The sequence below is a fragment of the Echinops telfairi genome, unplaced genomic scaffold, assembly GCF_000313985.2.
Source record: "Echinops telfairi isolate 266 unplaced genomic scaffold, ASM31398v2 ScPeMD7_7475;HRSCAF=8513, whole genome shotgun sequence".
NCBI classification, from domain to species: domain Eukaryota; kingdom Metazoa; phylum Chordata; class Mammalia; order Afrosoricida; family Tenrecidae; genus Echinops; species Echinops telfairi.
This window is the reverse complement of record NW_022111379.1, coordinates 17,855,690-17,879,862: the sequence shown is the minus strand read 5'-3', so window position 1 is coordinate 17,879,862 and position 24,173 is coordinate 17,855,690. Positions and strand designations below refer to the sequence as shown.

Below are 24,173 nucleotides of genomic sequence, written 5' to 3'. Positions count from 1 at the left end.
TGTATACTCCAGTAGCGTGGTGAAGGAGGTCTTGAAGGAACCTCAAACTACAGCAACACAGTCCATGGGTTGGGTGCCCCGCAGGTAGTGTAGCTTGCAAGTTGAGGCAGAGAAACCAGCTACGGCAGCCACACACTGGTCCATTCATCAAAGAGCAAGAGAACAAGAAAGGCAAGGATTGCCAAGCCATTTATCTCTCCGCCCTTCAATTAATCCCACAAGTGTTCATTGGCCAGGTTGGCACAATAAACCTACCTATCACAGGTAGGTTTGCCATTTCTTATGTTGCTTCTTCATTCTTTGATATGTTAGAGCAGCGGTTCTCAACCTGTGGGTCTTGACCCCTTTGGGGGTCGAACGACCCTTTCACAGGGGTCGCCTGATGCATAACAGTAGCAAAATTATAGTTATGAAGTAGCAACGAAATAATTTTATGGTTGGGGGTTACCACAACATGAGGAACTGTATGAAAGGGTCTGGGCATTAGGAAGGTTGAGAACCCCTGTGGTAGAGGAACCCCTGAAATATGGGAGTACGTGGCACCACTGATCTCCTGCCCAAGGTTTTAGTGCTAATATAGCTTCCTTATTTGATATTTCTCTGGCTGTTTCAAATGATTACATTTGAGTTGCCATCTTGTAAAAGTCACCTATATGTTAAGCAATAGTGCCAGCAATTTCTAATTTGTGGAATAATAATAAAACTCATTGCAAAGTTTATGCTGAAGAACTTGATTTCAGCCTGCCATGGCCGTGCTGCTTTAAGAGATCGTCAGTTAAAATCCAGTTACCAGCATATTGAAAAATACAGTGCAGTAGGACGTCAGCTTTAATGAGTGCTTAGGTCGTGCATGATGAACTTGCAGTGTGTCTGTCGATGGCATATTTCTCAGTGTGAAGGCTGGTTCTCTTACATGTGTTGGGTCTTTTCTGTCCACAAGACTATACAGATGTGAAACCTAAATTCTGCAGCGTAGACATGCTTTGTAAATCCCGAGCCTAGGCTCATTTGGGAAATAGGTATTCGTTATTTGCTTGCTAATACCCATTTTTGGAATGGTCAGATTTTTAACTACTGACCTGAGTTTTCTACCTTGGTGCTTTTTATTGTAAGCCATGAGTTAGATCCAGATTGGTGGCACAAGATTAAAAAATAGTATATAAAGTTTCCACTTGCGTTACTGATGTTGAAAAACGTTAATTAGCGAGCTAGCTAATTAAACTTGTAGCAAGTGTTGGTCTTCATTAAGAATGTTTCATTCAACTGGAATATTGCTGGCTATTTAACTCTCTTTACTATGAGTTGCCCTTAGAAGATTCAAAGTTTATGACCCGCTAACTCACTGTAATTATTTTATGTTAAAATGCATAGTGTTTAAAGAATATTTTATTCATCTAATAATCAGCTGCCCCTCTTCACCTTCAGCAGTTACTTACTGAAAAATTAGAGTATTGGTGAAGTTCTTTTTTCTTTTGGCCAACAGAGGTTTTGTTTTGCTGTTGTTGTAGGTAGTGATCAGGAATTCTCACTCACTGATTGCCGTCCAGTCGATTCAGGTTCACAGAGACCCATTAGGATGGGGTAGAACTGCCCCTATGGGTTTCCGAGACTGTAACTTCTTACAGGATTAGAAAGGCTCATCTTTCGCCTGTGGAGCACCTGGTGGTTTTGAACCGTGGACCTTGTTTGCAGCGTGGGATGCTGACAAAGTTTGCTGGAGAAGCAAGAAACCAGATAGGGGAATGTGGCATTTGCTCAACATGTTTTTTTCTATAGCAGAATTTCGTGAGTTAATATTGCATATACTTCATTATCTAAAGCATGATGTGTAGTAAGGGGAGATTTTCGTTCTCTTGTTCCTTCTAGTCCAGTATCAGTTTGATGTTTGTGGTAAAGAGAGGTTTTCTGTCTTGTGAACTGTTTTTTATTTATATTCAGTTTGAGAAGCAAGAATATCTGGTTAAGAAGTTCTATCTTCTTAAATGACGCACATGTCCATATAGAATCTCATGAAAGCTGCTGTGTGCTTTAGTTCCATTTTCTTGACTCTGAACTCAAATATGACTATAAAGTTCTTGAGAACAAACTCTAAGATTATAATGATATGAGTTCTGTGATGAACAATTGAAAAAAAAAATTGACTTCACTAAACAACCAGAAGGGACTCATTGATATGCAATGCTACCAATTCAAGATTTTTTTTAACTTAATAATAAAGAATTTCAAGTTATTTTAAGTAAAGGCACGAGGAGAGATCTTGTCACAGAGTTTATCAAGGCAGCTTTATAGTTGGCCGCAGGAGCCCAGGGCACTCAAGGTGCACATTCTGGCCACAGGACAAAGCTGCGGGCACTCCCAGGGACAGTTCTCTCTGTCCTGCAGGGTCACTATGCGTCAGCATCGACCCCATGGCAGGGAGTTGGCGTTTGTATAGTTGGGATCCCCGTTGTGTTTGTAGAAGGCAGCAAGGGGATGTGGTTAAAAGGAGCAGGGCAGGGTGGCTAGCCCGCTACCCTGTTGAGCAGCTTTGATTTTAAACAGTATTTGGAAGTTCTCGTTGCCTCTCCTCCCTGCCACATTCACTTGCCTGTGACTGCCGGCAGTAGGAGAAATGCCTGGACCACTCTTCATCCCAACTTCCCTCACTCCCAGGGAAAGCTGCTAGTGACAGCGTGCACTGCTGGACGTTTCCACCCATTATAATGTGCTTCTGTGTCTGCTGTAATTAAATAGCTAATGGGTATCTGTTGAATACATACGATGTACAAGCCATGCATTTTGTGTACGTGTTAAGCGATACGTAAAGATCACCCAGAACCTAACGCTGGACTCACTGCTTAAGAGTCAGCGCTGAGTCACTGCAACACCTGTGGGTTCCCGAGCTTGTAACTCCAGGGGAGTAGAAAGTCCAGTCTTTCTCCGGAGTTGCTGCTGGCGGTTTAGAACTGCCCACCATGTGGATCGCAGCCGAACTCATAGCCGCTACACCACCAGGCTCCTCTAAATATCACCCAGGGCTAGAGTTTAATCATTTGAGCACAAGAATTCAGATTTGGATTAGTAATTTAAAATTAGATTTAGATTGAATTCTAAAAAATGCTATAAACTAGAATGCCGCCAAATCTTTCCTCTGGAAAATGCTCCAGTTCTTTCCTTTCTCAAAACATGGGCTAATATTTCATGTGATAAAAAATTAGTGAGGAAGTGTTGGTTATTCAGATGGTTTGAAGCCCCCATGTGGTCGGCAGGTAGCACAATGAGTAACTGGCATCAGACTGCTACATCCTCATTCAACTACTTGCCAGTGAGAAATAATTTAATCCTTCTGAAATACTTAGCCCACTACCTGTCTATAAAGCCAGTTCACACCCAGTACCATCCAGTCCACTGTGCCTCAGAGGGACCCTATAGGACAGAGTGGAACTGCTCCCTTAGGTTTCTAGGACTACATTTTTATTGTAGCAGACAGCCTCCTCTTTCTCCCACAGAGCGACTGATGGGATTGAACCTCCAACCTTGAGGTTAGCAGCCCAATGCTTACCCTGCTATACTACCAGGGTTCCTTAATTGCAGAGTACCAAACAAAACTCACTGCCATTGAGTCGTTTCTGGCTCATAGTGACCCAATAGAACAGAGAAAACCTTATCTTTCTCCTGTGGAGATGTTGGTGGTTTTGAACTGCTGACCTTGCAGCTAGCAACCCAGTGCGTAACCCACAATGTTGGAGTAGCTAAGTAACTGTATTTTGAGCATCTCAAAAAAAAAAAAGGCAAATTTTATTTCAGTTCTCATGTGTTAGAGGAAAAGGTTCGTACTCTTTGTTTTTCCCCCTCCTGCCCAACAGCCCTCTATTGTAATCATCTACTTCTTTGATAGAAGGGTATTTGGATTTCCCACAATTTTCCATCCTTCCTGACACTTCAGAAGATGGCGTCTGGGGGGGAAAAAAGAAAGTGACTCCGATCTGTGTCTCAGACGTGGAGCTGCGCACTGTCACCTGGTTAGCTTAGTCCCGACAGCTGTCGTGCACAGTAGGCTTTATCTCTCGGTGTACAAATGGAGCCCTGGCCATGTAGGGGGCTGCTCAGCACAAGGTCAGCAGCTCAAAACCACTAGCCGCTTCTCGGAGAGGGAGTTTCTACTCCCTTAAAGGTTACGGTCTTGGAAGCCCAGGGGAGAAACTGCCCGATCCTCGCGGGTGGCGCCATGAGTTGGAATAACTCAGTAACGAGGACCTCTAACACGAATCGCACGGATAATTCTGTTCCACACGTAAACCTCTGAGGACCGATTTCTCTAAAAAGTTACGAAACAAACTTGATTTAATAATACTTTAAACAAATGAATTTGATGTTTTTAAATTTTTAGACCCTTGAGTTTCTTTAGAATGATTTAAAATTGTTTAAAAATATTTAAACTTATTCCCACCAAATACCAGGTAAATAAAGCATTGGTTATATTTAAGAAGCCTTTTTGTTTATTTCTTTGTTTTCTACAGCTTTTGCAGGTTGACAGTTATGATTCGCTAAGCATGTTTGCTGTGAATTGGAATCGACTTGATGGTAGCGAGTTTGGTTTGTACGCAGATGTTCATTTTCTAGAGTGCTAGATGCCAGGGGGTTCGTGCATCTATTGGGACTGATGTTATACAGACTATAACTAAATTAATTACTACAAATAATGTAGGGTGGGTGCTAAACCTACAATTACAGCTTCAGATTAGTTGAAGAATTACAAGTTTTTTAGTCAGCGAATCATAAAAATTGTACCAGGGTAGGCAGACCAGTGTTCAAAGTACTACTTTATATGAATACTAGTTCTGTGTTTCAAGACTGACTCAAAAAGGGAAGGACTTCCGTGGGAGAGTTAATAGACCTGGCATCTGAGCTCACTGGACAGAGCCCTGGCAGTGAGCTACTGCTTAGCTTTGACTAGAAGTCCCAGATCCGAGACTGCAGGCATCTCTACAGATGCCTCGCCCACAGTCTGTGCTCTAAGGAGTGGGGGAAAATGTAGGAGGGCAAGTTAGAAATTCCTCTAAGATTCCACTTCATACCGTTACAGGTGCAGTTCACACAAAGTACATTTAATGGTGGCTTCAGTCATGGCTACAGACAAATCCTCTGGGCAATCAACTTGTCTTGTTAGGGAACCTTCATAAAGCAAGTCCAGTCAGAACAATGGCTTCCAAGGGACGTGTGGGGCCAGTTAAATTCGAAGCAGAGTCAGCCCTGAAGGTTAAGGCGACTCTTGTATGGGATTCCAGACTCTTAATAGAGTGTCTCAAAGGACACAGGGGCTATTAGGAAAAGGTCTAAGAAAATTGAAAACTGCCGTAGTGAGGGAAAAGGGCGGGGAGGTTGCACTGAGGAACTTCTATCCACCCTAACGAGTATCTGCGCCTTCTGTGGAGGGTGGCAAGGAGCGGCCTGGGAGCATTTCAGTGGGAGACCGTACCCCAGCACCCTACAGCCCTGGCCTTGCCCTGTCAGACTTCTTTCCGTGCCCAGAACTCACTGTTTGAGTCTCTCAAGGAAGCGCAGACTGCCATTTGGACTTGACTTAAATCTTTAATGTGCGGTAAATTAGAGAGCACCGAACATTTGAGGAAGGGTTGGAAAGAAACAATAACTTCTCATTTTGGTATTTTTATGTCATAAAAAATGTCTATGATTTTGTAGAAATACGTTTTGAGTGACCAGTGTAGACTTAACAACTGACCAGAAAAATGTATCCAGGCCAGGAGCTTCAACTGCCCCTGTGCTCTCTCTGAGGAAGAAACAAGCACATTGAAAAGCAACTTGTGATATAACATTTAGAACACGCTCCCTGGGTTTTGTCTTCCTTTCTGTTTCTGGAGAGAGCCAGCCAACCTAGAATGGGTGTGAGTTCCTTTAAGTCTTTCTAGAGATTCTTATCTGTAAGTAGCTCCATTTCTGCCTGACATCTACAACTGCATTTGTGTCCCCCAAGTAATTGTCGATGTATTAAGTACAGTGGTGCAATTTATTGTCCCTGGTTCAGATTAGGAGACTGAGGCTCCGATGTTGATTGGTCGGAGGCATGTGGCCAGTCAATGAGCGGGGTCAGTGACTCAGAACATTCTGACTCTGCTGCCCCGGGCTCTCAAGGAAAGCCAAGTCAAGCTCAAAAGTAAAATACAGAGAGTATTAGAAAGTAGATTATCGTTTTAATATCTCTAGCGGTGTTATTGAAAACCTGAAGTAGCTTTTGAACATGCCAGAGCAGCTATTAAATTTACTCTCAGTCACAAGTGCCATCTACATCATTGGAAAAAACTCACTGTCACTGAATAGTTAGTTCCTATCCTAGCAACCCTCTATAGCGGTTCCTAAGAGGGTGTAAGGTGGGTCTGCCAGAGAAGAGAACCTGCAGCATTACTTCCCACTAAAGGGAGCCCCAGAAATCAGGGTGACCACTACACCTTTTGCACAGGTGGGAAACTGGGAAAGGCGTGCTCCAGGTTCCACTCTATGTCCAAGGATTAGGTCTGATGAGAAAGAAATGTGAGTTCACTTCCTTTTTTGGGTTTGTTTTAATATTTTTCATACTTAAAGAGGGGCAGGGTGTGTATGTATATACATGTACTTCTCTGAAGCAGGTGCCACTTTGAGCCAACACTGCCGGCTGGCCCTGTGCGTGGTAGAGCAGCGCCGCCCGCTCCACACGCTCGCGAGGCCTTCCTTGGGAGGCATCTCTGGGCTGCTCAGCCTGCCAGCCTTTCAGTGAGCAGCCGAGTGCAGGAACTGTTTGCTCCCCCGGTGAGCCTGGCGAAGCCGTTAAGAGAGGGACGCAGTGGGCTAAGCACTGGGCTGCTAACTACGAGGTCGGTAGCTCCAGCCCACCGGCTGATATGAGGTAGGAAGATGCAGCCGTCTGTCTCTGTAAAGACTGACAGCCTCAGAAGCACTATGCAGCAATCCTGCTCTGCCCTGTAGGGTCACCGAGTGGGCATTGACATGGTGGCAGTGGGTTTGATTTATTAGGAAGATAAAACAATCACTGTTAATTGTAACCGACATATTGCTTACTGGTCCACTGTGGCAGCTACTGTGATAAACGCTGCATAGTGTGTTATTTCCTTCAGTCATCACTGTAACTCTAAGAGGTGATTTACTGTGGCCCCTATTTTGCCCACGAGACAAGCAAGGCACAGAAAGAAGGTTGGGTGACTTGCCCACAGTCACACACAGACACAAGAATCAAATCCAGCCTAACACCCAAACTGTCTCCCTCTACTGCATGGCTCTGAGAAGGCACAGGCACTAGCAGCATGCGAAGTGTGCCCTCTGACCGTCCCTCCTCCACATGTACGGAGCTGGAGAGCGGGCAGAAGAGAGCAGTGTGGTCTTCAGGTGGCAACCAAAAAAGAGAACCAGCCAATCACCCTGCCATCGAGTCCATTTGGGCTCCTAGTGACTTGGTAGGACAAGGTCGAACTTCCCCGGGGGCAAACGAGCCTGTAGGATTTTGAACTGTCTTCCAACCAGCAAGAATACTCATTTATAGAACCATGAATGTATGCAAGGTTTATACTGATCCTATGAAGAATTATTTAAATTATGTAAACAGTTATATTGCTGAGAGAAAAACAATGTTGATACCATGTACCCTGTGCTATGTAAGGCATTTGTTAATTTTGAGAGAACATTGGCCTCATTTGTAAATGATTTAAAAATACATAATTAAGAACTAATGTCCGGGGCAGAGGATAATTACTGTACACAAGGCAGTTTTTCCCACGTGATGTAGCTACTTTTTAAAATATAGTATTTTTTTTAATGGTAATCTTTAGAAGTTTGCGCTTGCATGGTGGTTTGTTTTGTTAGGCACCATGGGTCTTCTATTTAGTGATTAAAAAACAAAACACATTTAAGGAGAGAGTGGATAAAACGGAACGAGGCCGTTGTAACACTTGCGAGTGACTTTTTGTGTGGATGTCTTTGTTCTGAGTTTTCTGTCTCCTAAAACAAAACAAGATAATTACGTCCATCCGAGATGATCATAATTTGGAGAAATGTTTATAGGGATGTGGCCAGATTGCCTGTTTAATAGACGATGCCATGTTTGTTTCAAACCCTATTTATGGTACGAAGGCTGTTCTGTGGCAACATTTTCCTGTGTGAGAAAAGATGGTTTTAAATGGAAATTTTTTAAGACATACGCATGCCAATACATGATTAAGTTAGGTCTAACAAATACGAATTTTGTTGCTATAGTGCAGTTTATTTACAAAAACAATTATAAGAGAATTACAGGCAATTGCTTATTGTGAGTTGCTAAGGACTTAACTCCAGCTGATGGCGACCCCCCCGCCCCTTCCCCGTGGACAGGATAGACCAGTGTTTCAAGGAGCCTTCGAGCTGGGCTTTCAGAAGCAGTCGGCTGCTCGGCCTGTCTTCTGAGGTACTCTGGGTGGGTGTGAGTTGCCCCCTCTGGGTTAGTACTCAGTTGTACCACTTGGCAACGCTAAGGAGTGGACAGCTTCCCCTCGTGCCCTTTAACTGCTCCCTTTGCCATCCCCTCTCTAAAGAAATTCTCCTTAAAAATCACTACGCTACAAATAAGGCTGCTTATTTCAGAAAAAGACCCGTGGTGACACTGTTGGGTAAGCATTGGGCTAACCTGCAAGGTGGGCAGTTCAAATCCACCAGCTGCTCCTTGGGAGGAAGATGGCGCTGTCTTCTCGCAGAGTTTATAGCCTCAGAAACCTCAATGAGTTAGATAGACATCACTCAATGGCAGTGGGCGATTTCAGAAGAGTCCAGCAGATGTTCTTGTAAGCACAAAGCCGGGCCCATCACCAGCAAAATCTTGGAAGTCAGGCCACCATTTTGATTTGCTAGTAGCATGTACCCTTGGACAGGCAGTGTTCTAAACTCCAATTCCTTGTCTGATAAAACTTTGTGATCAACATTTAGTCTGGAGTTCCGCTGGAGGTGGAGTGTGGCAGCTGTGAGGAATGTGTGAGCGTGGCATGCATGTGGGAGTGGGAAGTAGTCCAGCTGAACTTACGGCGACGCAAATAGAGCCGCGCAACCCAGTTGGGCTGTGCTGGGCAGCGCGAGGGACTGGCCTCCTCACGTGTGTACAGTGCTCAACAGAGTACGTGGAGCCCAGACCCGTATGTACATCTGAGGTGTGTGCAATAAAAAGTGCTAGGGTAAGAAGTTCAATACTTTATATCATAGTAAACTATTATTTTATTTGTAACCCCATGTGTTAATATGGGACACTGTTAAAGTAACAATCATTGTAAAAGCAACAACCAGTGAACTGATACATTGGTATTTAAAATTAATAATTAGAAGCCGAATGGAAGCAAGTGTCTAAGATAACTAAGATAATTCATAACAACCATTAATTCAAGCTCTACTTAATGTCAATTTAATAACTCAACCGAGGTTAACCTAAAATGCACATTTAGAGATAGGATAAGAGTATAAGTTAGTAAAGTATTAAATAAGACTTCAGAAAGACGCTAAACTTATTTTTACGTAAGAACTTTAGAACTCATTTTCTATATGCGAAAATGACCAGCTGTTAGTATTTAATAAGCTCACTCACACTAAGGGGATTTCAGGTTTGTGATGAAGTCCATTTTACCGCACGTTTTGAAGCCCCTGGGTGCGTGACCTCATTTGAAGCGCTGCATTTGTTTTCACTAGCAAAATACATGTCGATGGCGTATTTTGAAGTATTTCCCAGATTTTTCACTAGCTTGAATGAGTCATTTCAGCGATGTGTCTGAACTTCCATTAACACCTAACCCTTTTATGAAGAAGTGCTTCTGAAAACAAAGCCACTTTTCTGCAGCTTGCTTATGAATAGAAAATAAATCTTTGGTTTGTTTTCTTTTAATTAAAGGGGCAGGAATAATTTTGCAAAAAAAATAAATAAGACATTGAAGAACCAAACAGTGAAGACGCTCTCTGTACGCATGGGAAGCTGCAAAGCCCACGAGGTGCAGTCAGCCCCGGAGGCCCCGGTGAGGTGGCCCCTCCTCTGCAGAGTGCTGCGGTCCGGCGACATCCATTGCCCTCTTAGGGGGCGCAGCTGAAGGGTCACATCAACAGTGATTGTTGCTCGTGAGCAAGAGGCGCGTCTCTAGAGCTGGCCAACAGGAGTGACATTAGAGAGGATCTCCACCTCCCAGACTTCACTCGGGGAAACTGAGACCCGGGGAAGAAATAGGCAATGCCGGAGCTCAGGTGCAGATGCCTGGTCCACTTGCTTCGGGACACATCTACATTTTAAACCAAAACGTGAAGGTTCCAGAAATGTGAATTTGAAGGGAGACATCCTATTAAATCCCCATCAAATCCCCAAAGGCAAGTTAGAAATGTATAATACTTAACTGTCTTATTTCCTTTATACCAGGTATTGGGCAACTGAACTAAGAGACGAATTGATTTATACAATTCCTTTCCATTCTATGTAAAACCACAACTTAAAGGGGGGAAGTTACATGGGATTCGGTTTGCGCAGACGTAAGGCCGTGAGCATTGATAGGAACCACCGCTTCCCGGGCGAAGGAAGAGGTCCGAAGTCCTGCTCAGCAAGAAGGCTCTGGCTCGTGATTTGGGAGGCTCTCCATTCTTCAGTGAGAAAAACGATGCTTTTTACAAAATCTCTACAAAGCAGACATACAGCAAGACAGTTTATCCTAGATTTGTGGCGGAAATGAGCACTTAAGGCTGTCATTTTCAAGTATAAAAGTTTAGTGTTCCATTACCCAATCTGTGCAATATAGCTGAAAGCTCAAGTCGTAGAAATGAACAGAATCCCACCGCAGACCCAAGTGATTCTAATTCAGGCAACAGCAAGTTTAAATGTGGGAAAGCTGGGGTGCGAGGGTGTGGTTCATTATGTTTCTCTATACAACCTCATTCGTTGGCTCACACTGCAACTGAGTCTAACACTTATATTGTCAGCTGCATGGCATCGGTAATAAGGCAGATCCTCACGAGAGCCGAGCAAGCTTCATCAGGGAACAGACCTAGGAATTTGGATGGTCCACCTCCAGCACAGTGCTGTTGGCCAGACCAGCAGAGGAAGATTAAACACGGCTCTGGTAAACCAAGTCACCTCCCCAGGGCAGAGGGAAACGGTGCCTGGGGCGTGTTTTTAGGCAGAGCCATTCACCCGGGACCGACGCACTGCTCGTAGGAGAAACTCCTTCCGGCTTGGTGTCAGGTACATCGCAGCATGGCTGCAGATGGGAGGTATTTGGAAGTCCTGTGGCGCTTCACTTACAGATCAGCTCTGTGACTTCTGTTAGAGTTCCCGGGGGCTTCTATTCAGTTTTAACACGGAAGCAGCTGCCCGCCACAAACTCCAGGTGACATGCTTGAGTTCCAGGTTTTTCTCTTTCTCAAACACAAATGAAAAGTTTCTGTGGTTTGGTCAGTATACACACTTCTACCATTTGATATGATGTACCCAGCCAATGTGGGAATTAAAGAGAAGAAATTTACCAACTAGTCCGGCGAGCTAAATGGATCCCAGGGTTATGGCAAAGTCTGACCCCGAATTTTAATGTGTTACGTCAGCATGTAACTCATGCAGTCTGGGCAGCATCAAACTAAAGCTACAATTGCCAGAGCCTTGCGACCGTTTAATGCGCATGAAGGAAAACGCGTACAGGTTTTGTGTTCATGGTAAATGCGGGTAGGACCTCTTTACACTTTTGGTATTCTTTCAGAAGCACAACACATTTTTATAGCGGAGGAGCTCGGTTACACTGACTTTGTGCTCAAGTAATAACAAAACGTGTTTGTATTTGCTCTCACACGTTGCCCCTTCAGGTTTGGCCCATCTCCTGCACGCTTGGCGCGACCTTTGGCTACGTGGCTGGGCTTGCTATTTCACCACTCTGGATCTACTGGAATAGAAAGCAACTTACATACAAGAATAATTAACTGGGAGCAAAAGGAGAAGATATTTCTTTGTGCAGATTTCCATGAAAACTGTGCAGAAATACATATGGGCAATGCCAAGCAGTTCCATTTACAGCACTGTTGTTTTGTTTTATCTATGTAGATATAATACGATGTAATTGTAGCTTTTTGAAACTATGAAACCCCTGAGAGATTGTACCTTCTATTGAAATAAAGTATTTATAATATAGATTGTGGCTTCAGATGCGGTGTGCTGCTTCTTAGACCTTGAAAAAACATTCTTAGGGAACTCTAGAGAATTCTGAGGGCAGTTTTGTTTTATATTTCCACCCCCTTGACCTCCCAAGTTTTAAACTGCTTCTTTCTAAGGTCTCTGTATAGCTGTAGCTTTTCATATGCTTTCTGAGAGCAAGAGATAGTCTCCTTGGCCGCTGAAGACATTCCTCACGTAATCAAGCAACAGTTTATACATCTTGATCCTATTCTTTTTTTGACTGTGTGTTTCTTTGGGGTTAAAATGGCTATTATAGCCTCATCGAAAACAGTCTTTAATCCCTTCTGGGTTAAAGCCGAACATTCCACATAGCAGCATGCGCCTATCTGGGAAGAAAGAAGAAAACAACATCACAAGTATATAATACCTTTACATGGTTTACTCGATACTGCCATAATGGTACACCCAACATACCACTATAAGGTTAAGTACACAATAAAGATAAGCAAACACAAGTAATCCAAACTCATAGCATCCAGAGAGAGCTGTTAAAATACTAGTGTCATACCCCCTCAGATGATTCCTAGGAAAAATTCCTGTCTGTTTGTCTGCATGCCCAGCATGGTTTTAGGTGCTTAGGGTACTGCAGCCGTGAACAAAAGAGCAAAGGCCCCGCTGGGTGGCGTCTACATAACGCGTCCCAGGAATCCTATAAGGTGGGAGGAAGACAGACTAGGCATGCTGAGGATGAGGGGAGTGGCTTGCCAGAGAGGGCATCTCAGCAAGAAGCTGGAACAATAAGGGGTATGGACGGAGAGGAGGAGCTAGGCAGGCAGGCAGAGGCCCCATGCAGAAGCACGCATGGAGCACTGAAGAAGCCCCACTGAGGGAGGAGCGCTTGATGCAGAACACGACACGAGGCGGTCAGCAAAAGAACCTGAGTCACTGTAAGTCGCCTAGCTTTTCTTTCAGAATGGACCCAGCCATTCATTCATTCACTGAGCATGGACCCAGCCATTCATTCATTCACTGAGCAGTGCTCTGCACCAGATGTGAGTGCACGGGGGACCAAAATTAGCCTCTAGCCTCAAGGAAAGAAGCCCAACAGTGAACAATTAAGTATAGACAGGCAGGTAGGTACCTGGGTAGAATGTCAAAGTTAAGTCGTGTGGAGAAACATTTGGTAAGGATGATAAGGAAGATGACCAAGATCAGGCAGAATCTCACCAAGCAAGTGCAGAGCAGAGACCTAAAATGAACAAGCAAAGACTGCCAGCCCAGGGAAGGAGGCAAAGACGCTGGGACAGAAGAGCTGGGAGAACAGTGCAGGAGAGGCCAGGCCAGCTGGAGTACCGTGAGTGAGGCGAGACTAGCCAAGACTCAGATTCAGGGGCCAAAGAACGTAGGGTTTATTGGCCACACTGAGGATGCGGCTTTTACTCTGGGAGCTGGGAGGGCCCTGAAAGCAGGGGCTTTGACTTGACTGGGCTCACAAGCGAATGGACTCATTGGCTGCTCTGTTGAGAACCGACAGTGGGGCACAGACCAAAGCAGAGGGATGAGTTACAAGTTGTTGCAAGAATCTGGGCCAGGGATGGAGGGGGCCTAAACCAGGGTGACAGAGGAGAGGGTGATGAGAAATAGTTAGATCCTGGATCCTAAAGGTAGAGCAATAGATTTCTATTTTCCCCCAAAGAACTAGATGTACCAGGTAAAAGAATAAGGTCAAGTATAACTTCAAGGCTTTTGACTTGAGTAAGCAGGACTGTAGGCTGGGAGCAGTGTTTCCCAAAGTGAGAAACACTACTGCCCCCTGGGGGTGGGCACTGGAATGATTCAGTGGGGCTGCAAAAGCAAGTACCTATCCTTTATCCTTGATTTGGGACTATAGGATTTCTTTTTAATTGCCAGGGGAGCTCTGAGTAATTATTATTTTGAAAAGGGTCCGGTTGGAAAAATAAGTTTGGGAACCTGTGGTTTGGAGAACAGGAATTCTGTATGGGTATGTTCATTTTGAGATGCTCAGCTACCCAGATGGATGTGCTGAGGGAACAACTGGATAACAGCCTGGGATGGTGACAGAAATCTAGGAACCGCCGGTGGTCGACTGTGTAGGCTCCAAGGCAGTGACGAAGATGACCGGCCCCTGGCACCCTCCAATATTCACAGATGCTCAGGAGATGGGGGAGGGGAGGAGAGCTCTTGAGAGCGGAGGAAACCCAGAGACAAGCTAAGCATGGAAGACAGTGAAGAATGTGTTGTAAGAACAAACCGGCTGTGCCAACTGCTGCTGACAAGTCCAGAAATGGGGTCCCACTGCTGGGCAACCAACTTCTGCTTTGAAACTATCTAATAAACACCGTCTCAGTAGCGATATTAGCACACATTTATCGGGTTTTTCCCCCTCCACTGACAACAGGGCAACAGCCTTACAAACCAAACCATCTCTGAGCACATCCCAGTAATTTTCTAAGAAAACCAATTCTACGTGTAGCACCGCTTTATCACAAATTATGTGAGATTTTAAGGATTTTACATATTGCCAAAATGCTCATTAAGATTGCCTTCACAGCTGATAGTGTCCAGCTATCAAAAGATATAGTGTCTGGGGTCTTAAAGGCTTGATGATAAACAAGCGGCCATCTAACTGAGAAGCAACAAAATCCACATGGAAGAAGCACAGCAGCCTGTGTGATTATGAGATGTCCACTCCACTGTTGACAATTGGACATCCTCTCATAGAGGGGTCACAGGGAAGAGATGAGCCAGTATAGCACCGATGAAACACAACTTTCCTCTAGTTCTTTGGTGCTTCCTTCCCCCCACTATCATGACCTCAATTCTACTTTACAAATCGGATTAGACCAGAGCATGCACACTGCTACAGATAAGAGTTCGCCACACAGGGAATCCAGGATAGATAAACCCCTCAGGGTCAACAATGAGAATAGAGATACCAGGAGGATAAGGGGAAGGGTGGGGGAAGAGAGGGGGAATCAATCACAAGGATCAACATATAACCCCCTCCCAGAAGGATGAACAATGGAAAAGTGGGTGAGGGGTGACAGAGCACGATGTAAGAAATGAAAATAATAATCTATAACATCAAGGGTTCGTGAGGGAGGGTAGGCAGGGGAGGTGGGGAAGAAATGGGGAGCTGATATCGGGGGCTCAAGTGGGAAGAGAATGAAAATGATGGCAGCAAATGTGCTTGACACACTGGATGAATGTATGGATTCTGATAAGTAAGAGATGCAAGAGCCCCCAATAAATGTATTTAATAATATATATATCAAATGCAATACATTAAATAAAATTAACTTGTTTTTCAAAAAAAGAAAAGAAAATTGCTTTCACCCAGCCCTCATTAAATGTTCCAGTGTCATAGCACCACCTACAACTGACGGTCCAGAAGTGGACATCCCCCAGCGCCCTAGGTCACAGAGTAGAGTATGATTAACTTCTCACTGCTTACTCATTTTATAGGGAGAAAACGTAACCTCTGACTACTAATGACTTTCATCATAGTTTCTTTTATGGCAATGTGGTAGTTACATAATCTGTTGTTAAATTGAGACTATTACGAGTGAAGGGGTGGAGTTTAGCCTGTCAGGTCGCAGCTTGATGACCTCATTTGGAGGTGCTAAGGAGATAAATAGACATGCATTCACTCCCTGGGAGACATTCCTGCTGACAAGACACATGGAGCTACACTAGTGCCCTGGAGCTGAAGAAGCCACGTGGAGACCCACGCCAGCGCTGAGATGCTTCCACTGCCACTGGATCCACAAGACTTCTCCCCCACTGGTGTGTGGAATCGGCGTCATTGCTTGTGTTTCATGAGTCAGAAGAGGGCTTTATATTGGACATATGGGCTAGTATCGGACTTAGGGACTTGATCTGGACTGGGATATTTTCTCAATATACAATTGCTCTTTAATAGAAAAACTTTCTTCTACACATATGAGTGTTTCTGAATTTGTTTCTCTAGTCAACCCAGACTAACACAGGCCATTTGAATTATGATTGTGTGTGTGTGTGTGTGTTCGTGTGTGTGTGTGTGTGTGTGTGTGTTCCACTGGTGTTCTTGGCCTGTTTTTCTCCTGGGTATATATCTTTTCCTGATTAGTTTTGATAGGAGCAAGTCGTCTAGCCAAAGGCTATTTTGTTGTTGTTGTGATAAGGCGTTTTATTAAGGCATTTGAGGGTACATTAAGCATTGTCGGTACGTCATCATTTTCATGAATGACTTGTACCTTTAATGACACGTTTAGAGAGGCCTCTTCCCAAGATCACACATGTGAACACAGGGAATTCCCAAAGCAGTTTGTCAGTGAAGCCAGTTATCTTTTGCTTAAGGAAGAACGGTCCTCCACATTTTTTCTTACTTTCTCCTGATGGTGTGCTGAAAAAGACCACAGCCGATTCTGTTTCCACCACAGCTCTATTAAAGCTACAACATTTTAAAAACAGGACCCAATAATGCCAGGGCCACATGGCTAAATAAGCAAACAGTGCTGCGGAGAGGTAGAATATAAATTAAAAAGTGTTATATACACCTCCCCATTCTAGTGAATGATGGGAACTATTTTACGAAAATGCTTGTATAACTCAGTGGGGTTTAAAGTGTTACCACTGCGTCCTGATGTGGCTGTTTGGGAAAATAATGTTGGCAGGCAGTTGTTGGGGACTGAATTGCGTCTCTCCCACAATGTGCCAGGATCCTATGCACATAAATCCTGTTCAGAGAGAGAGGTTTTCTTTCGTACGTTATTTATATTACAGGGTGGGTACTAAGTCTACTCATGTCTGAGTTATTGAAGAAAACTTAGAAAGCAAATTAGACATGGACCGCACACACGGGGGTGGGGTGGTGGTGGTGGGGGGGTGGATTATGCCACATGAGGACCACCCAGGGCCACCAATGCTGGTGTGGGCTTTCAGCATTCAAATCTAGGGGAAATTCCATTTCTGCTCTTTCATGCCACCATGTGCAGTGTATTGTAGCAGCATGGGGAGCATCTGAGTCAGGGCCCTGAACTTGGGCCTTGTGCAGAAATCCAACTCTGCTGTTTCCCACCCGTGGGACCTTGGCCAAGTTACTTCCTTCTCCCTCTGGAAAATGGGGGGGGGGGAGTTGGGGGGCTGTAGCTCTGTCTCACATATCTCACCATCAGCCCAAGGACTCGATGAGAGAACGCACCCGGCATGGGGCCTGACAGCAGTAAAGCACAGTAAAGTTAAGTTTCATGGCTAACTTAACTTTTAAACATTGATTCCTAAACTCTGACAATGCTCCATTTACCTCTTTTGCTAGTTTCTGTCCTTGTTCCACACACACGGGTTTTTCTTTCATATCATTCAGTCTTGCTAAAGTTTTGGGGTCATCTCGAAGATCGATCTAATTGAGAAAGGGCAATATGTCCCATAACATTACAAGCCTTTAAAGATAAATCAGAGCACACAGTCTTATGTAATCCTCACATTAAAAACAGAAAGATTAAACAAAAAATTTAATTAAAAAAATCAACTAGTACAGTTGCTTCTTTCCCCCCAAAACTACGTTGTTGTTGTGTAATTGATTGACTCATGGCAACTGTATGCCTGCAAAGCAGACAGTAGACTCCAGAGGGTTTTCAAGGCCATGAACCTGGGCAGCAGATCACCAGGCCTGTCTTCTATGTGCCTTTGGGCAGATTCGAATCACCAACCTTTCAGCCAGTAGTCAGCTGAGATTAAACACCTACCTGGACTATGTGCTAACTTTTAGGGTGGGCGATTTGTCTGAAAGTACTTCCTCCCTCTCCCCCAAATTAGGCCACAGAGATTATCATCCTTACATGGGTAAAATCAAAGCAGACGTACCTGAGTTCCTATTAATAAAAAGGGGACATTGGGTGCGTATTCCTTAAGTTCTGGTACCCACTCCTCTTTCACATTTTGGAACGAGGCTGGGTTCACCACAGAGAAGCATATCAGGAAGACATCAGTCATCGGGTAGGATAAAGGCCTCAGCCGATCATAGTCTTCCTAAGGAGAAAAGAAACACCTCGTTATTTACAGCTGGAAGTGCAACAGGGCAGTATCGACGCACACAGGAGGCTCACATGTTCGAAGACCCCAAGTCAGGAACATTCCACAGGCTGACGGTATTGTACCCTGGAGAAAGCAAGGTGTCTCTGTTGGTTTTTCTTACTGTCCCGTTTGAAATTCTCAATGCCAAGCCACCGCCATCTGGTCCACTCTGACTCATAGTAACCCTATAGGCCGGAGTAGACCTGCTCCTTAGTGTTCCCCAAGCTGTACATCTCTAGGGGCACCTCCCTCGGAGTGGCTGGTGAGTGGGCACACGCCGACCTGGTAGTTGCAGCCCATACAGTGCCCCCAGGGCTCCCTCAGAGGACAAATGGAGGACAAAGATGAAAGTAGCGTTACTGGCCACCCCTGAACTTTGAGAAAATGCACTGAGTCCCGACGCCGTCACTGCACTGGGAACACGGTAACTGGGAGGTCGACATAGAGAGTGACTGTAGCCGGATGGCATTTCACAAACTCCAAATTCACTGCTGGCCCGTGGATTCCAACTCACAGCGACCCCACACGACAGGGTAGAACTGGCCCTGTGGGTTTATAGGAGTAGACAGCCTCACCTGTCTGTCTCCTGAGGCGCAGCTGGTGGTTTTGAACTGCTGACCTTGCAGATAGTAGCCCGACGCTTAACCCACCACGCCAGATGGGAACACATTCGGCTCCCAGGTGAGCTGCAACGGCTACTTCATATCCACAGGATGGCTCTGCAGGCGCAGGGTGTTTTCATACCTATCACAAAAGGTGCTGAGTACTTGAACATGACCCAGGCTCTGCTTATGTCTATTGCAGGGCCAGGGTTTCATATTGACCTGGGGCAGACTCGCTATCTGGGGTCTCAGTCATCCCCCTGCTAAGTGCCCATGTCACAGCGTGTGCGCGTGGAACTGCAGGGTGACCAGCATCTTCCACATGGGGTTACAGCAGGAGCACCTTCTCTTCCTGGCACTAGCTCCCCTTCACTTCATTAGTGATTTCGGCTGAGGCGTGTGGGTGTGTCTTGACTGGAGCCTGTCCCGTGTCCATTCTTCTGTGACATTTTGGAGGCGGCACACCTGTAATTTGGAGCCATGACATTGCATGACTCCTCAGGTGTTGCCTCTTTCAGGGCAGAAGCAAAATCTGCATTTTTTCACAACATAAAAGAAAAAAAAGTGAAGGCCTCTGACGAGTTTGAATAACGCTATGCTTGATGTTTAAAACAAGCCGGGTAGGGTGGAAATGCAACATGCTAAACCTAGTTAGTTACTGCGGGAGGGCGCCTATGTAAATGATAAGGTTTTTAAAAATCAATGTGAGGGTTAAAAAGTATAGTTGGGTGCATTGAATCAGCGTTTTGTACCCTACTGTCTATTTCTACAGGATCCCTGTTGGCAGTGTGGATTACAAATTGGCCTGCTAATCACAAGGCTCACAGTTCAAAACCACCAGCCACTCCATGAGAGAAAGAAGAGGCTTTCTACTCCCATACAGAGTTAGTCTCAGAAACACACAAGGGCAGTTCTACCCTGCCCTATAGGGTCGGCAGCTACTTGATGGCAATGAGTTTGGTTTTGTTTGTCAATTTCAAAAGAGCCCTGGTGGTGGTGTGGGAGTGAACTTTGGATACAAGGTCAGTGGTTCAAACCCAGCAGCAGCTCCAAGGGAGACAGTTGGTCCTACAGATATACAATGTTGAAGGCCCTACACGGGGTTGCTATGAGTCAGAATGGACTTGCTGGTGGCGGTTTGGTATCTTTCAAACTGCAAATCCATACGGGAAAACGGGACATTTCATCTTTGCTGGTACCCAGCGTCTGAGCACACTGGCTGGCTCTGCATGGCCAGGAGGGGGCACGCGCATTCAAAACCACTTCCTCATCCATCTTCTTAGGGCCAGTTTCCATAGAATTAGAAATGGGAATATTATCCCAGAGGACTGGGAGGAAGGCACAAGGAAGTCACGGGACCACCACACTCAGTGTGGTGCCAGCACATCCAACAACTCCTCCAATGCTTCCCGGGACAATGGCGCTCCACTCCAGCCTCCCTGGCCGCCCGGGGGCCCTTGTCCCCACGCTCCCCTTGAGGAGTGAGTCATCATTTTGGTGAGAAGTAACATTTTCTGCAATGGCTTCAAAACACAAATCAAGCAAACACACGTCTCTTAAGGACGGTATAATTTTCAGGTTAATGGAAGAGAATGATACACTATTACTGTGCTTTCTGTCGTCTTGGAATTCAAGAGGCCTCAGACTTTTAAAAATGTACCCTGGTCCAAAAGATTCACGTTTTTTGTTTTTAAGGAAATCAAATTAGACCCCCCCATTTAGCATAAATTAGACATTTTAATGAAGCTTTAATTTTACAAGCAAGTTTATCTCTGCAGGAAAATGGACTGGATGTTCTTTCTCTGGGGGCGTTATAAGAAATAAAAGGTAATTGAATGCAAAGGTCTCTAGAAATGTTTAATAACAGACATCTGTATGTGCCACCGTACGGAGGTCCGTTATGTAGGTCCCGCCTATAACTCTAGTGAGTACTGACTTTCCTCAGGGAGACAGACGTGGGCATGGAGGGAAGAAGTTGGACCAATCATTTCTAGATATTCGTTAAATTATAAATGTCACTGGACTAATTAAGATAAGAAGAATTGTGATTTTGAGCAGCAACAACTGAACCAAGAATGTTTACAACCCCTCAGAAGAAATGCTACTTCTGAAGTCTAATCTTTCTAAAGTGAACTTCCGGCAGGAACCTCCAGCTAAATAATTGGCTGCTATTATAAGAAGGAGGCCGCTCCTCTTCTCCTCTTCCACCCAGCTCGAGTAATTACAAATCTAATAATAGCAGATTAAGACAGACACACACACACACACACACACACACACACACACACATCTGGGAATGAATACGCTAAGGCATACAGAATCTTTCACCCCAGGCTACAGATTAGAAATGTGGCCACACAAGCAAAGTGAAGTGGAACCGTTTCTGTTAAATAGCCACTTAGAGAAGTCAGAATTTGTCAAAGCCAGATTTCTAGGGACCTCCAAACTGACAAAGAAATTATAGCCTATAATCTTTTTTGTTTAAAGGTTAAGTACTTAAAAATGTGGGCACGCTAACTAGAGCACTCTCAAAGACATGCATATGAAACACTTAGATCAAATATTAATGTCTTACATCAGAATCATGAAAAACGATGAGTTCAGTCAACAAGACTGCTGGACCACTTAGTTACAACCTTTTGTTTCTTAGCAACTACCGACGAGTTTATCAATTTCTTCCACAATGGGTTCTGGTGGCTTAGTAAGGTGCTCTGGTGGTGGAGAGGCTCAGCACTTTGCTGCCAGCCCAAAGGGCGGTGCTTTGAACCAGGGCATCAAACAGATTCGAATCAGTTCTGGCAAAGGCCAATGCAGTGAAATAATCAGGGCAGACCTGAATATTTACATTCTGGGTGGAACAGAATGATGACCAGAATGGTAAGATTATGGGTCAGAGCTCTGGAATGGGAGACGCAGAAGAGGCATGGGGACCTGACGTGGGACACTGGATTGCTGTCGGGATGGGGGAGAGCAGCACACAGTCAGGGCAGCAGAGGGCTGCCATCTTGGCGTGGGCACCAGGTGTTTCAGACTCAGCCCGTCGGGAGATTTGGTCGCGATGCCCTACATACACAGCCCTTGTTTTCTGGGAGGGAGGCCCAGTGTCGAGCAGTAATTCCCCATGTTCTGGTTTTTGTTCCCCTTTACCACATGGTACAAATGTGGGTCCATTCCAGTTTTGCTGTCAGCCGTGACCGGACCGGGAAGAACTGGAGCTCAGCCCCGGTGCAAACCCACCAGCTGCTCCAAAGGAGGCAACGGTGACGACCCGCTTCTGCCAAGATCGCCATCTCGGGAAACCCAGGGGGCAATTCTCTGTGCTCAGTCAGACTCAGCAAGACGCCGGGCGTGCGTGTTGTGACAGCTACCCGATGAGGCCCTCCAGCGTTATCTGCAACGACGGCGGCCTTGACCCTCGAAAACGGCACTCACCATGTGACAAGAGCCAGCACGTGGCCCCCGAGAGAAAAAGGAATGTGCTCTGAGAGGAACCCCAAGCCTGTTAACTGCAACTGGCCATGAGCTCACAGGGCCCTGCTATGCCGCCGTCGCTGGATGACAGACAGACCCGTGGGCTTCTTCCCACGTTACTGATTTTCGTTTACATGTGTCTACTTGAAACATATCCATATCCTACAGCAGGATTTTCAAGTCGCCCACACTGGCCAGTCCGGCTTTGCAGCGCTGTGTTGGCTGGTCACCGAGAGAAGCCTTCCAGAAGAGTTAGCCTGTGAGCTGGGCTTTGCTGAATGGGTAGGACTTGAACCGACACAACCTACTGGTGATGTGGCCCCTGACGTCTCCGAACCTGGATCCCTCTGTCTGTCAAAGGGGAGGATTCCAGTGACAGGTGCTTTGAAGATTGTAAAGTACTATGACAAATGTATGACATGCCTGCCCGTGTGCTACTCTGGTTTAGGAAGGGGCAATCGACTGAAACCGACAAGAGTTTTCTTCTATAAAAACCTACACTCACTACCCATGTCGGCGCAGAGGGACCCTGTAGGACAGGGTCAAGTTGCCCCTGTGGGTTTCTGACATTGTCACTTTTTACAGGACTAGGGAGCCCCAGGGTTTTCGCTCAGAGCAGCTGCTGGTTTCAAACTGCTGACCTTGCAGTTAGCAGCCCGACTTGTTAACCACTACGCCACCTGGGATCCTTAGGAGGGGGAGGGAGAAGTGAGACCACAATAGAATAATTCTTTCACTAGACAAGCCCTAGTCTGTCAAAGTCTAAAACACGGCTTTGAAAGAAATATAAAAGACAACAAAGCTGTCCCTGACAAGTGTCGGTCCTGTGGTCTAGGGAGCGGTAGCAGCGTCCTTTTTTAAGACACACAGTAGCAATCTCTCTCCAAAACATCTGTTTCTCGTGAGAACCCCAAACTACGGAGTAGGCAGGGCACTCCCAACACTCACCCCCCAAGGGAGATCCTAGGGAAGCCGGCTTCTGCAGGCGCCCGTGTTCTGTCATCACCTACCCGATGCGTGTTTCCTAGACTCCTCAGTAACGAGGAGTCTCCCTCAGTCCCACGTGCCTTGTCCCTCCCGAGTTCCCTTCATCTTTAACTTGGCAACATGGAAACATCGCTTCCGCTTCCTTGAACAGTTAAGGCCGCTGTAAACAACGTGTGTTCTTTAAAAGCTTTCACTGAGGTCAAATGCATGCGTTAAAAAGCCTGTGGGAGCTGAGCCTGGTCTCTCACCTGTTCCACAGGGTGCAGTCTTACCCCTTTCCTACCAATCGCTTTAGTGGAAAATACTTGGGTTTTCCTTCCCAGGTTCCGTGGGGTTTACCAGAGGACACAGTTCTGCTACAGTGACCACCGTTTCCACCATCACTACTTTTCATCACTCCAACCCTTGCTTGGCCAAGGAAGCTGGTTGGTTCGCTTTGGGGCTCTTTCAGTAAAATTCAACTCAAAATCCATCCGCAATGAGTTCACTACATGTCCCCACACCCTCCGACCAGAGGTTTGGGATGGAGACAAGAGTGGGCAGGACAAGATGGAGACAAGAAAGGGGCCACACAGCCCCACGAGGTTTTCAAAACGTCTCCGATCTTTGGGTCTTCCATTTCAGTTATAAAACAGGATTTATACATCACTGGCCTCATTAGCACAGGAATGAAAGGATTCTTGAAATGAGAGTTAGCTTCTGACTTTTGGCAACTTTATATAATAAGTCCATTTCCCAATTAATTTCCCAATTACAGAGGCGCGAGCTCTAAGTGCTGACCTCGGGCTTCTTGCCCACTGCTGCCTTCAGAACCCCCACACGCGTGCGTCGGAACAGACAGGACACGTCAGCCCAAGGAGGGCAGCAGCCAGAGGGTGAGAGCTGGCGGCCGGCTCTGCCCC

At 45.6% G+C, this 24,173-nt stretch overlaps 2 protein-coding genes across 2 annotated transcripts in view; one reads left to right on the top strand and one right to left on the bottom strand.

Moving 5' to 3' along the window:
• The window catches only part of PIGF (phosphatidylinositol glycan anchor biosynthesis class F), a 33,065-nt gene extending 20,912 nt beyond the window's left edge, over window positions 1-12,153 (top strand). The window contains exon 6 of the mRNA XM_004699758.3: window positions 11,830-12,153. Within this exon, the coding sequence (XP_004699815.1) occupies window positions 11,830-11,943 (114 nt within the window). The 3' untranslated portion in view covers window positions 11,944-12,153. The remainder of the gene's footprint in view (window positions 1-11,829) is intronic.
• The window catches only part of RHOQ (ras homolog family member Q), a 44,698-nt gene continuing 29,732 nt past the window's right edge, over window positions 9,208-24,173 (bottom strand). Inside the window, exons 3-5 of the mRNA XM_004699757.2 lie at window positions 18,002-18,166; window positions 17,442-17,537; window positions 9,208-12,522 (exon numbers count right to left, since the gene is read on the bottom strand). Of these exons, the coding sequence (XP_004699814.1) occupies window positions 12,367-12,522; window positions 17,442-17,537; window positions 18,002-18,166 (417 nt within the window). The 3' untranslated portion in view covers window positions 9,208-12,366. The remainder of the gene's footprint in view (window positions 12,523-17,441; window positions 17,538-18,001; window positions 18,167-24,173) is intronic.